Source organism: Polypterus senegalus, chromosome 10 (genome assembly GCF_016835505.1).
Source record: "Polypterus senegalus isolate Bchr_013 chromosome 10, ASM1683550v1, whole genome shotgun sequence".
In the NCBI taxonomy this organism is placed as follows: domain Eukaryota; kingdom Metazoa; phylum Chordata; class Cladistia; order Polypteriformes; family Polypteridae; genus Polypterus; species Polypterus senegalus.
In genome coordinates, this window is record NC_053163.1 from 179,268,885 (window position 1) to 179,283,818 (window position 14,934).

A 14,934-nucleotide genomic window follows, 5' to 3' on the forward strand; every position below is an offset into this window, starting at 1 on the left:
AAAAATCAGTAGACGAAAGGACTGAGCTTTGAAGCCCTCTTCTTCCTCGTGGCCTCCAAGATCACCTTATTTTTAACAATATTTTAAGTTAATCTGTAAGTGATACCAACGGCCACTACACAACAGCTGTATGTAGCTGGCTATACAGCATTACAGTACTCTTTTTTATGGGGCAAAAATACTGAAATTAACTCATCCTTTCATCTGTTCATTTTCTGTATTAACTTTCCCTCTTCACAGTGATGGCTTTTAATTAGAAATGTAACGGTCACACAATATGTCATTTGTTTATTATATGTAGAATCAAGAAACATACAGTATAAATTACAAATACTAGAAACTTGTAATTCACTTATTTTAATACAGAGGAATGGATCTTTTGCCAAAGATCTGTCCAGTACAATACCCCTTTCAACTTTCCCTTTTATAACATAGTATAAGTGCCCACAAGGAAAGACGGGCATCTCAGCCGGGATGGAAGATGATTTCTTTCTCAGAATGGAAGGACAATTAAGCTTGCCAGCTAGAGGAGGAAATGACTTTGTGCCCAGCAAGAGTAAAACAACTGATAATCCAGCAGAGCTGGGAGCAGTTCCATTCCCCCATACAGCAGGTGGCACTGGTCCTCCTATGACGTCCCAGTTTGGACACTCACAGGGGTGCTTGGGTGTTGGGAGTCCAGAAGGGCAACCCTGCCGTTCTCCCTGGGTGCTGGTAAAGGGTGCTGTTGGGGGATGACCTCCATGCTTTCCACGTGAACCAGAAGTGCTTCTAAGGACGGCAGAAGCATTCCTGTATTCAGCTTGAAAAGGAGCCTGCCACCTCACATCAGAGACTCAGAATCGCGAGGCAACAGCGACGTTTAACTTACATTTATTTAATTTAGAGGTGTTTTTGGCTGGAATTTGTGTTTAAAAGTGTGGGTGAAAAATAAAAAAAAGCAATTTTTTTGAACCCAGAATTGTGTTGGATGACTTTGTGTTTGGGCTTTGGAGTTCCCCCTTGTGGTCATATTAGACATTGAATAATGTTGTGCTCTGCTCTTTACACAAAAATACAATACTAAAGAAAAATCTTACTTTTTTAATCCATAACTATTGATTTTATTTTTCAAAAAATAGGAATCAAATCCTGACAACACAATTGATAACAGAGAGATACACCTGAACAAGAGGGCTCATCAATTTTTAAGTATTTTACAGGTAAGCAATTATTTTACTTGATTGATCTAGAATTATTGTTTAATTATTTAAGTCAATTATTATTTTTTTCTAAACTGCCCGGTGTTCTAGTCTGTGGAGATGCTCAGAGAATTGCATAGATTTTGAAATAATAATACAGTACACCCCACAACTTTAAATTACAAAATTAAACTTAAGGAAGACTTGCATAGATGGTCTACCCTTCATCTCACTTTCGCTGGAAGAATTAACATTGTCAAGATGAGTATCCTTCCTAAGCTTATTTTTCTATTTCAAAGCATTCCAATATGCATCGATAAATCATTTTTAAGCAGTCAGATTCAATCATAATCTCATTTATTTGGAATTTAAAACATCCACATATCCAAAGGGCGACCCTCGAAAGATCTAAGGCAGAAGGTGGCATGGTTCAACTTAACTTTAAATTTTATTACTGGGCGGCAAATACACAAGCTATAAAAACCTAGACATTGATACAAATAGATGAACATACAGTGATTTGGTCCGCAATAGAAATAAAATCATGCACTACTTCTTTATATTTATTGCTTTTTACCCTAGTAAATATAAGTTATCGCCAATATACTAACAACTCAATTGTGCTACATTCACTCAGAATATGGAACCAATGTAGGAAGTACTTCAAGATAGAGAAGCTTTTAAGTGTGAAACCTCTGCATGATACCCACCCTTTTCCTCCCTCTCAAATGTACGCAGTTTTTATTGTCTGGAAAACATTCGGGATTAAATGACTTAGAGATCTGTACATAGACAACATCTTTGCATCCTACAAACAATTACACTCCAAATTGAACTTTGCAGTGGCACATTTCTTTCACTACCTCCTTCCAGATTAGAAACTTTGCCAAACAAAACCTGCCCAATTTTCCTCACCTCCCGCCTACTTCTATTCCATCAAAAATATAGATCAGTCTTGAGAGCTCAGACTGCATTTCTGTAATATACAAAACATTTTAATATCCCTTCCTTTTAAAGATCCCAGAGTATAGTGGGAAAAGGATCTCTCACTCAACATTTCAGAAAAGGAGTGAAAGGCAGCAATGCACAGAATTCACTCGAGCTCCATATGTGTAAAGCATACAATCATTCAACTTAAAATCATCGATCGAGCGCATCTGTCTTGTTTAAAATTGTCCAAAATGTTTTTATTGCAAGATCCAGCCTGCGAACGTTGCAATCAAATTCCAGCCTCATTGGGCCGTATGGTTTGGACCTACACCAAATTAGCATCATTTTGGACCAGAATCTTTACAATCTCTTTTAATCCACTAACAGCTGTGTTTGGTGTACTTCCAGATGGGCTTAAGGTGGAAGAGGACAAACAAACTGTAATTGCCTTTACTTCACTATTGGCATGTAGACTTGTTTTTCTCAACTGGAAGAATCCTAACTAAGTTCTTTTAAGTCAGTGGGTATCTGATGTTATATATTATTTGAAATTGGAACAAATTAAATTCTCACTTAGAGGATCTGTGCAAAACGTTTTTAAAACCTGGCAGGATCTAATCAATACCATTTTAGAATAAGCATTTAAATTGAGGAAGTGGATTCTCTTCCCTTATTTATTTTGATTGTTTTTATTTATGTATTTATTTACTTATTTTTCCTACTATTAAAGTTTTATTCTGCTGGCCTATCTATCTTTCTTAAGGGTGGAGATTGATTTGATTTTAACTTAAGTTTTGTAAAATTTGAATTGCTTGTATGGAATGTTAGTTGTTTTTAATAAATTCAATAAAAAGTTAAAAAATAATAAATTATTCTTGGCTGCTAATTCAAAATAAACTACAAATAAAAAGTGTACTTAATATTTAAAGGTTGTAATCAAGGAGTATTTAGGGAAAATATAGCATTGACAAAAAAATCTTAATGATACCATCAATAAGTTTGTTGATTTGTTTAACAATAAACTTGATAGCATAAGAATGCAGAATGAGTAGTAAACATTCCGTATCTGCATGCATATTGTAACTTAATAAGAAAACAAAAAAATTCTACAGCTGATTTCTAAAGTGAAAACAACCACTGCCCTCTTACTCTCAGTTAATTAGACATTTTGGTAAGGCTCCCAATCTACAATTTTCTCTGTAGATGAGGATTCACAGTCGTTAATCTTGTATGGTATAATGGTAACTAAAAGATCCTCATTTTAAGAAATAGAACGATGAAATGTAATTGCTTATAGACTAAAATATCTGCTCAAGACAAGTGAGACGAACATATAGCGCTGAAGTGTCTATTCTTAGTTCGTTTAGAGATTTTCTGAACTTTCTTGATTTTACCAGCTTATTCGATCACCATTGCTCTTTTGAAATTTTGCCACATTCTGCTCTCCATTGGTTTAATGTAAATTCTTGGTGATAGAAGTGTAAACTTTTAGGCTGTGGCTTGATGTACTTGTTTCCAAATTAGTTGAAGTCTTTAATACCTAGTTGTTACCTGTCACAATTAATCATAAGCTTGTTACCTAGTAACAATTTAACATAAGAAATCATGTATTTACTTTGCAATTTGACATCTCTTACTCTTCTAATTTATCGTGGAACAGGTAAACAGTTTTACAATTTCAAGCCTTTAATGGTGCTCTCCAGTGCTATATGGAGTTGCAGGTTATGGCTCTGGGTTCAAGTGGAGAACTTTGCTTTTGGAGGAGCACACTTGTTGCCTTTGCCACATGTTACTTGTATGAGTCTGTGCTGTGGCAGTTTCTTCCTTAGACTGGTCTGAGAGTTAGGCTCTCTGCCATTGCTTTTGAGACTTCATAGGGAAAAGCTGGACTTTTCCTGATACAGGAGTTTAGGTACCAAAGTTCCCTTCTTGAAGTAAAGCATCTTCTTAGTCCTTTCAGGCTGGGTTCAATGACTGGCAACAAGTTTAAACTTTGAAAATATTAAGCTTCTGTGGCCTCATCACAGAATTTTCAGAGTGATTCCACAGTGTTTAGTTCCAAGAGCTCAAAGGTGGAGAAACTCCCAGACCTGAAGATACAAGGTGCATTTAGCTCCCCTGATTGAATAGATGAGCTTCTTGGTGTTCTGACCACGATTGAATATGACAGGATTAACAAGAGGACAAGGAGCAGCATATGGACTAGAGGAAAATATAGTTAAAAAGGATCGATACCAAGAGACAGAATAAACCAATTACCAAAGCTGAAATAAAAACAAATCTGAAAAACATGCCAAGGTAAATACTCAAATAGCTCTTAAACAGTATAAAACCTGTTTGTTTTTGTCAACAATCTTGGGTGGCATATACAATGCTCTGTTGGCTTAAATACCATCGTGCTAACATCATTGCTGACATCAAAGGAAGCAGCTTTCGTGATACGAGACATTAGCAACCCCATAGCAATGGTAAACAAACAGCCATCTAAAATGAGGTCTATCTCTAAATTGCCTTTCCTAAGATTTCTTCAATTTATTTTCTCTACAAAGGTAATTTGTTTGGGAGATTTTTCTTGTACTCTCTTTGAGTCAATGCTTGGGGATGTCAAAAAACAGTGCCTGTTATGATATTGTATCTTGGCACATCCATAAAAAAATATATGAGTTAAAACACATCAGACTATAAAAGAGCATCCAGTACGTTTTATAAACTGGATATTGCAATAATTTAGATTTCAATGAATTTATGCAGAGTAAGGTTAAATGTTCATCATAATAACTAATGTTGTGTAATTTTTTTCTCTTACAGAAACACAGCCAAAGTGGAAATACGACTTTTTGTTTGCAAGAATTATGCAAGCATAATAATCGCAAACAAGCTGCTGAAAAATTTATTTGTCTTTTAGCATTAAAAAAGCAAGGGGCGATTAATGTAACACAGCTAAAACCTTATAATGATATTCTTGCAACACCTGGGTCGAACTTTTACAAAATTTAATATTTCAATTAATCTTCATTTTTCATTTTAATGTACTAGTTCAGTTTTTCTTCTGTTCCTGGAGTTTGTTCAGAACCATAAAGAAGAAATAATTAAATTCAAATGTAACCTGAACTCCCATTCTTCTTTATTGTAATACCTGTTAATGTGAGTAATTTAAATGCTGCTGTGCTCTTACTGTTTTAGCAAGCAGCTGTTTTGTCATATTCAAAGTTATTACCACGTTAAATGTATACCGTAAAACAGTAAGAAGCACTAAAAATAAATTTTGGGTTAACAAGCAAATTTAAAAAACATTATTTTTGCTAATTGCAAGTTGTTTTGCATTTGCATTGGCATTCTACGTACACTTAAGAAAATGGGAAAACAGAAAGGGAAGAATGTTAACTTTTCAGATTTCTTGTGCAATACTTCATCACCTGGAGAGAAATATTTCAATAGTAGACTCCTCAGTATCTAAAGTTGGATAGTTCTGTTGAAATTTGACAAGAACATCAGTAGAGGTAAGAAAAGAAACAGAAAAAATATTCCTAGTAGAGTACTTATTTTAAGTTGAACTTTATTTTGCAGATTATGTTTACTTGTATTCTAACATCTATAAAAAAATATGTTTTGGCAAAAATACTGTATACATTAAGGCTTGAACATTTAGAGAACAATTTGACCGACTTTGTAGCATTGTTTATTTTTTGCAAACGTTTGTGTTTTTTTGCATGCCATCCATTTACTAAATGAACAAGTAACATTTTAAGGTCATGGGAGACAGGAGCTTATCATACCAGTTTCTTATTTAAGGCAAAATCCATGCCTAAATTTGGTGACAGTTCATCCCTGGGTATAGCAAGAAGAATGTGTACATTCCAACCAGACAATGCTGAGGCTGAAATTTCTGTAGATTTATGGCAGAGCAAACAAATTTACTTCTACTTTTTTTGAAAAAAATTTCTTAGTCAGTCTTTAAATTGCATTCCTAGTTGTTTATCTTGCTTTAGATTACCAAACTTGATCCTGACTTAGCTATGTGGCTGCTTTTTGTAATTATGGAGATTTCCGCAAAATCTTTATGTTTATGATTTTGTGTATCATATACAGTATGATCTAATTTTCATTATCATTTATCATTAAGCAGGATTTAAAACGGTTTATAAATACCACTGATGCGATGTTTTACTTTATTTTTAAAGTTTTGCTGTTGTGTGACGTGTGACCTGCTCCTTTCATGCTTTTTATGAATTGTTGCGTATGTTTTGAGTAAATGCTGCATTTATCATAATGTACAATTTAATAACATGGATTAGAAAAAAGGTTAATGAAAAATAATAAGATCAAGAGTGAATCACTGTAAACGTTGCGTTAGTGTATTATTGTTAATAGCGGGATTCTTTTTTGACTTCGGCAATTTCCACTTCCCAGACACGCTTTTTTCTGTGCCCCACCTCAGCAGCAGCTGCTAGTTGTGCCACTTTAAGAGGACAGCCAGAAATCTCTGCACCCTCAGCTCTTCCCACTGCTTAATTAGCCTCACCAGTCAGGGAAGAGGAAGAGTTGGGAGGTAGCGCCGCGGCTTAGGCTGGTGTGTCGTAAAATCGTAAACAGGTAAGCGGCGTGATGCGTCTTTTCCATCCTGTTTGTATGTTGTGGCAGCGCTGCATTGTACGCTTCAAAGGTTGGCATGTCGCAGTGGTGCTGAGGCCATATGATAGGTAAGTAGGCTCAAGGTCGCTCCGATGATGGTTTGGGTGAGGGTGCGCCTGTTCATTATACGAGCGAAATATGGTTTGGAGCCCGTTTTTTTTATTTTTGTTTGCGGTCGTATTTCCTGCCCGCATTGCCGTGTCTTCATTAGTTAATCTACAGACTCCCGTTTCTGCCTCAGGTGTGCGACTTCTCCTTCATCTTTACTATTCGTGGAGTTCACTCCACGAGTCCGCGGCCCAGTTGTTGAGTTCAATCTACGTTTCTTGCATTTGGAAATTCATAATGCAAATAGATTCAAAACTGTGGTTGCAGAAGATGGGTCATAGCGGGCCTTGTACTCCGTTGGAAGCCATTTGTGACAATGTTGCATTTAAAATAGATAAATCAAGCCAGTCAATGGGTGACGTTTTTTTTATGTTATTTATTTGATTAATACAAATGTTCGTGACTGAGATTTTCTGAAATACTTTTTGCACGTTTAAAGTCATTTGGTGGTGGAACAGATGCATTTATGAGTGATTAAATTTAAGTAATGTAAAGAATTTCATGGTCACGTAATTGTATTTAGCTAGTTGAAATTACTTGCCAAAAATATTAATGTAACCTCTTCCAAAATCATTGTTAGGCCGTTAGGCCATTTATGTCGTTTAAAGTAAAACGAGCAATAGAATATGTGTTGTTATGTATGTCAGGTAAATGCACAAATGAAACTATGTTAAATTATATTTTATAGTAAAAATTGTGAAGTTATTATAAAAAGACTTGATTTGTCAATTGCTTTTTTTAATTAATAGTGTAATGTCATGCAGATCTTGTTTCTATTAATTACACATTGTGGTTTTAGTTTTATTGTCATTTTTTTTAATGTGCGTATAATTTAATTGTACATTAAGGCAATTTAGATAAATAGTTATTTTTCCAAGGGTGACAGTGTTGTCGGTAATGCCGCCATAACACTTTCAGCAGCAGAATAGTCACTGTTGACATGGTGGATGCCTATTCTCCCTATGTGTCTGTGTGGTTTTTCAGCCTTTCGAAAAGATGTGTGTTAAGTTAGCTGGTGGCTTTAAATGATCCTGGTATGAATGTGTATGCATGATTGAGCATGATTTAAAGCACTTTGAGCTACATTTTTTTGTATAAATATGTGCCATATAAATAAATGTTGATTGATTGAGCAGACCCTGCTCCTTTTGCTTGTTACATTGAATTAGCTTTATAAGTAATTGGGTAGATCGAATACTTCAAAAGAATATAGTTGGGCAAATAGAATGTAGATTCCTATTGAATATTATTGGGCATTTACAAAATTAAGTGTCAAACTTAATCAGATTTAATAAGATAAATATATTCACTTTCATACTGTATAACGCATTATCTAGTTTTCAGATCCGGTGCTGCAAATTTTATATAATTTAAAAACTTTGTAGTGCTGGTGTTTTTGGTAGTCAATGAAGAGAGACTGAAGCAAGTTTTAAGGGACAAAAATGATCACATTTTTTCCACTTTTTTTTTTCCTTTTTCTTTTTTTTCAAGAATTAGCCATTGAAAAACGACTGGTGTTAACTGAATTATTTATGTCATGTGTTAGTATACTGACAATGGAATATGGCATATCTCCGTCTTCTTGAAACTAGTATTCATATATGTTTTGTTTGTTCTACCGGTTGTTTCATAATGTTTTGGTAGTTGAAGTGATGGACACTGCATTTTTTGTAAAACCCAACAATTACCTCCAATGTAGTGTTTACAACTTTGTTCTTAGCAAAGAAGTGAGCTCTTTTCAGTAGCTCTGTTGACTGCATATCCATGTGAAACTGAGCTGCAATCGCACATAAGATATTTTCACAATCTCAGTTTTTGATAAGACTGACTGGAAAATGATATATACATTTTATATTACATCCCATTTTATAAATACAACCTAAAATTACATATTTACAGTAATTCCCCTATCACACTGCACACAACTTCATTCCTTTCCCACAACAGAAGAGGTGGGATTTTTCATTGCCATAATATCCATTCTGTTTCACTTCACAATGAAGTTTAATGCTTCTTGTCAGCAACAGGCAAATGCTGGATGTGGGCAGCCTACCCTAAATCATTGGTAACGTTTCATCCTGTCTCAATAGGTTATACCTGGAAAATAACTAAATAGCCTATAAAAGGCATACAGAAATCCAGATATTTAACAAAAAGCACTAAAATGGACCTACCAATAAATAAATAAATACATAAAAAAATGTCAAAGTAGTAAAAAGTAAAAAAAACAAAATGAGCAGCAATTATTGTCAGTTTGTGTGCACAAGATTTTCTTTAAATAATATGTTCTGGCGACATTCACCCACGTTGGTTATTCAAGTCAGGAACTTTGTTTTCTTCTCATTGACATTCTGATTTGATACCATCGTCCATCTTGATTTTTAACACAGTGATGTGATAAAGGTTGCCTAAAGAGTGATGTAATATTAGTTGAGAGGTATAAATTTACAGACAAGTCTGATTCAAGTGTTCAAATACATGTTACATTCAAGTTGCATAATGTATGTTTCTGCTACAAAATGGTCTAAATCCAGTCCGAAAGATTGAAGTTCCATGTGTGTTTTTTGAATGTTCAAATGAGTGAAACAAATCAGAATTTTGCTTCTGTATGAATGTAACCGTATTTTATCTTCAGACTTCTTCAAACTTAATCCTTTGTTCCTATACTTTTTGGTGTACACTTTGCTATGTCGTGGTGTTGTTCTTTTAAACAAAACATTTTTCATTGATTATTATTTTTATTTATTTAGCAGTTGAAGAATTGCAGCTGCTTGAAAAAGGACTGTCCAGTGAATAAAATGAAGCATTAGCTGAGAAAGGTAAGGTTCTTGTTAATGAGTGTAGGAAAGTCTTCTTAGGTAAGGCTTTGTAATCTTTGTTTTAAAAGGAACAAAACATACTGTATAGTTGCTTTGAAATTAAGACTACTCTGATGACGCAGAATACATAAAAGGTGGTTCCCAGAATACCCAAGGTTAAACTTTCTACAGAGTACAAAAATATACTTCACATTTGTTGATTATGCAATAGTTTACACTTTGGCTTGCAGACGTGTTCTGAGTTTCATGAGAGTCCAAATACTAATTGCCATTAGGTGCAGTTTGTCACTGATGTTATTCTGTGGGGTTGCTAGTTATGGTGTTTACCATATAGGTTATGCAGTATCTGTAAACAACTGGATGGCAGTTTCATGTTTCAAGCAAACTTTAAATTTGACATACAGCAAAAGTTGTAATTTTTAAAATGAATTTCTACTGCATTTTTAAAATAGCTTGTTTCAACATGCTGGATGTTGACTAATATGAAGCTGTTTGAGATGTCTTTTTTTGTATACTGTTCAAAGGCATCTTGTAGGTTTTTTATTTTTGTTTAGGTTTAAAATGTGAATTGATGATTGATTCCTTGCTGTATATTTTGTCAGAGGGCGGCACGGTGGCGCAGTGGTAGCGCTGCTGCCTCGCAGTTAGGAGACCCGGGTTCGCTTCCCGGGTCCTCCCTGCGTGGAGTTTGCATGTTCTCCCGTGTCTGCGTGGGTTTCCTCCGGGCACTCCGGTTTCCTCCCACAATCCAAAGACATGCAGGTTAGGTGGATTGGCGATTCTAAATTGGCCCTAGTGTGTGCTTGGTGTGTGGGTGTGTTTGTGTGTGTCCTGCGGTGGGTTGGCACCCTGCCCGGGATTGTTTCCTGCCTTGTGCCCTGTGTTGGCTGGGATTGGCTCCAGCAGACCCCCGTGACCCTATTCGGATTCAGCGGGTTAGAAAATGGATGGATGGATGGATATTTTGTCAGTCTTTGTTCTGGTAAGTGGAACTTGTGGTTTCGTCTTTGTTTACAGACGTTTAAATTTAAACATTTGGAGGTATTGTTTCAACATTTCACTAAGTTTAAAAGGGCAGTGTGCAGCTCACATTTTCACAAGACAGTGGAGGAGAGCTTATTCTAATTGAAAAAGAACAATGGAGAGATTGAATTGGTGGTCAAAAGTCATCTAGTAGCAGATCATATCAACTATCTTAAGTTTAGAGGTGAATCCTTATTTTTTTTTTTTCCCCTCATAAACTAGAATACCAAAGTAAAGGGTAGTCTCTAAGTTGGTAAATAATAGAGAAACTTTGAAAGATTTTTGTTTTTGATAGATTTTATTATCACTGTTCTGTAAATATGACCTTGATATAGTCAGAGGCCTTCAATTGTCAACTTGTACAAATTCTTAGCTCTGTGAAGAATAATGAATCGTTGCCATCCACGTGATGCAGCAGTAAAATCATTTGTAACCAGTCTCTTTTAGCATTTTATAAATCCTTTCTGAAGAGAACTGGTAAACCAGGGTCAGATATCCTCTCCAGTGAGATTTACATTCAATAAAATTTGAAGGACTCTTAATGTGCTTACTTCCTTGATCCTCCAAGGTTATTTGTCATGTAGAAATCTTATATTTGAATTCGTAGTCCCCCACCATCCCCCAGGCACTTTTTTTGTGTATGACTAGTATTGTCCTTTTTAAGTAGTCTAATATCATACCAATCAGTTCCTCCTTGTGATGCAAATGATTTACAGTAATTTTTTTTTTGTTTTGTTCATCCAGAAACAAGTCTCATTAGTTTTAGAACTATTTTAGTGAAGTTTAAAAAAAAAAACAAAAACTTATCCATAGAATAAAGAGTGACAGATTTTCATTAAACCAGTAGGGATATACTAGCTTCAAGAATGGTTTTTCACTAGGCTCCATAAAAAGAGAAACCAATAAAGTTTTTACTTGGCATATGTCCTACAGATTAGTGTCAATAGTACAATACCAACAACTGACAAAAAAAACAGCAAAATTATTTTTTTACTCATTGAAAATGCATACATGCACAGTATAAACAAGATGGCTGAGAATTTTTAATCTTTCACGTTGAACCAGAGAAAGTTTGATATAATGGAACTCTAGTCATAGATTGTGTTTGAACATAGCGTGAATTATGGACAAAGATGCTCATAAGTGTACCTGGCACCACAGAACCTTGGGTAAAGGTCAGTGATGAGCTGTAAATGTATCATCTGATCTGAGGTAATATGTTTTGGGCAGCCCGGTAAAAAGAGGTGTTGATCTGTGAACTGATCATGACATGATTGTGAAATGGCTCCAGTGGTTGGAGCATCTCCTTTTGAGGCCCAACTGGATATTGAGGAATAATAGGAGCAACTATCATATCTGTTTATAAAAAATACATTTTATTTATGTAGCACCTTTCCCACGCTAGTATTTTATTATATGGTAGATAAATACTGTACTTAAAGTCCTAAACTGCAAATGTTCTCGCGCTAAAGCTAATTTTATAATGGTAGTTCTGTGCAGAAAATTTCAGCTGTATTGTTAAGGATATGATCTAGAAGTCATTTTTATCCTTTCCAATAGATAAATATTCTGAATACATGTACAGCACGAAAGCACTATCTACTGCATGTGGGTGTGTGTGTGTGTGTGTATATGTTTCTGTTCATTTCAGTGTTTTTTACTCCACTCTGTTCCTGTTTTGGTAATTATCTGCTGATGTGGCTTCAAACATTTGGGATTTCTAGGTAAACCCTAGCCTGAAATGCAGTATGAGTCATTTTCATTTTATTTATAGCTTTTGGTTTTTGTAGTGGAGCAGCTTGTTCACATAAAGTCAAACATCTGAGATCAAGCTAAGCTTGATGCTGACAAAAGTACCGATTATTTCCATTCAACTACTGTAGTATAACCTGAATTTAATTTTTGCTCAAGGTCATTGCTGTCATTACCACTCAAGAAATTCTTGAGCATTACAAATGGAAGATGATATACTGTGTACTGTGTTCATTAGTACTTTCTAGACAGACAAGTTAGCAAGGTTAGTTTACTTGCTTAACTTGGCACGAGTATTTATACGTTTTTTCGTGATTGTTTTGATGCTTTTAATCTGTAGCATCCTCTCCCCATTTTCCATGGCTAAGAAGCTGCACAGTTGGCTATCCACAGACTTTTGCATTGAGTTGCAGTTCCTTTGACAGTCTTAATGGTTGTCTAAAGTATATGTTCTATTAAGGGACTTTTTTGTGTTTACCTTTTAAGCATTTGATTTCTGCTCTTGCTAGGTAAAATTATGAAATGCATTTCCTAGTTGTTAATAACTTATGTCTTCCAAAGACTATCTGCTTTATAGTACACTTGTCATCTGTTGTTCTTCCTCAGTTGTAATCTATATTGTTATCTACATACATTAATCACATTCTTTGTGAGTGTGAGGTACATTATTAGAATGAGATAGCTGGAGAGAAGAAACAAAACTGTTTCTTTTATAATTTTCCTGTGTTAATCAAATTGGTTACTTTTTTAAAATATATGATTTACTATTAAATGGATCTGGATTGTGATCCTTAGCTGAACTGCTTCTCTAATGTACTTTTAAATAAAAACTAACAATTAAAATAAAGGTTTCTTAAGTTCAGGAGTTAATTTTGTGTGATGCTGAAATTGGGAAATTGTGTTTACTTTTAATGTGTTCCAAAAAAGTGTAAGCAAATTTTAAAGGTTATTTCCTATTGATTTCCATCCATCTTTTTCCCAAATGCATTTTTTCATCTACATTAGCAAATTGACTCCATCAGCCTTGCAGTGCTCAGCACCTTGAGAATAGTTAATTATTTCAGTTTTTCCTAAGGATATTAATAGGTGATATATTGATACAATATTGAAAATTGTCATTAAGAAATGTTTGTTCTAGTTTACTCCATATATTTGCAATCTGTTACATTTGACCTTGAGTTTACAATTTTCTACAGTTTACAGTTTCTCTTTTGCAATGTTCTATCCTTCAACAATAATCATTCTAGTGTGTTCTGAATGTACCCCAGGGTTTTTGATCTCTTCTCGGAGAAACCCAAGAGCATCATAACTATGCGTCCAATTTGCTTTAACTGGCTCTTTTCTGTCTAGAGAAGCTTCAGCTTTGATCAAAAGTCGTCTGTGTTGCTGCGCTTCTACACAGAAGCCTGTTGTTGGTTGTTTATGCTTGTGATCTCATTCTTTCAGTCTGTACCAATATCTTGAATGACCATAAATAAGGATGGACATGTAGACTCACTGGTAAATTGACATCCATATTCACAGACTCGGCTTCCCTTTCTCCATTAATGTTCCATACAACATTTGTCAAACTGCAGTCAAGGCACTGATTTGTTGGTCGATCTCAGAGTAGAGTATTCCAGTACAAAGTAAAGGTCACAGTCTGATAAGACCTAGAGGACAACATCAACTGCAAACATCTGAAATACTTTTCTTTGGTCCCTAAACTGGATACCATCCACCCCTCAACATGATATCTTGTCCATGAGACTCATGAAGAAGACATAATACAACATGCACTCCTGTTGAAGTCCAAATGCTACTTTGAACAGTCTTGGTTTAGTACCAACTATGTGAACATGGCTCCCGCTCGCAAGCCTTTGGCCTGTCAGTACCTCTTTCCTATTTTGGCAGTCTCCTGTGCTAACCATGTATGGAAGGCTTTTTCAGCCTGACGGCATCCCTTACCTCTAGTGTCCACCATTGGGTCCTTGGATTGCCACCTTGCGTGGCACCATTGGCATCCAGGCTGCAGCTTTTTGCAGCTAATTCCAAAGTGAAGGCTTTGAACGAGGCCCATTTGAACTTGTATGTCTCCAACCTACCCCAGAATGCGGGGAAAAGCTCTTTCGGAGGTTGGAGTTGAAAGTCTTCTGGACAGGCTCCATCTGCCCCCCTGATGTTCCCAGTCCACCCTCACTACTTGCTTGGGTTTTCCAAGAGCTGCCTCCACTATGTGACACAACTTCAGACACAACTTCTGACCCTCTGTCCACCTGAGTGTTCAGAACATATGGCTCCAAATCTGATGATATGATAAAAATGATCATAGATCTTTGGCTTAGGGTGCTGTGGTACCAAAAACACTTCTAAGCCACTTTATGATCGAACAAGGTGCTCATTATAGACAAATCATGCATATCACAATAGTCCAATAACAAAATACTTCTTAGGTTTAGATTAGGAAGCCCATTCCTCCCAGTCACCCCTCCCCAGGTCTCTCAATCATT

At 35.6% G+C, this 14,934-nt stretch overlaps 2 protein-coding genes across 8 annotated transcripts in view; both read left to right on the top strand.

Annotated features, from left to right (window-relative positions):
- Nucleotides 1-5,211, top strand: part of LOC120538324 (double-strand-break repair protein rad21 homolog) — a 29,582-nt gene extending 24,371 nt beyond the window's left edge. Inside the window, exons 11-12 of the mRNA XM_039767785.1 lie at nt 1,122-1,202; nt 4,920-5,211. Of these exons, the coding sequence (XP_039623719.1) occupies nt 1,122-1,202; nt 4,920-5,108 (270 nt within the window). The 3' untranslated portion in view covers nt 5,109-5,211. The remainder of the gene's footprint in view (nt 1-1,121; nt 1,203-4,919) is intronic.
- Nucleotides 5,212-6,591: 1,380 nt separating this feature from the next.
- Nucleotides 6,592-14,934, top strand: part of snphb (syntaphilin b) — a 60,033-nt gene continuing 51,690 nt past the window's right edge. For 2 of the 7 annotated variants that reach the window (XM_039767858.1, XM_039767859.1), the window contains exons 1-2: nt 6,592-6,704; nt 9,602-9,670. The gene's annotated coding sequence lies outside the window, so the exon portion shown is untranslated. The other 5 variants (XM_039767852.1, XM_039767857.1, XM_039767854.1 and 2 more) reach the window with 4 other exon arrangements.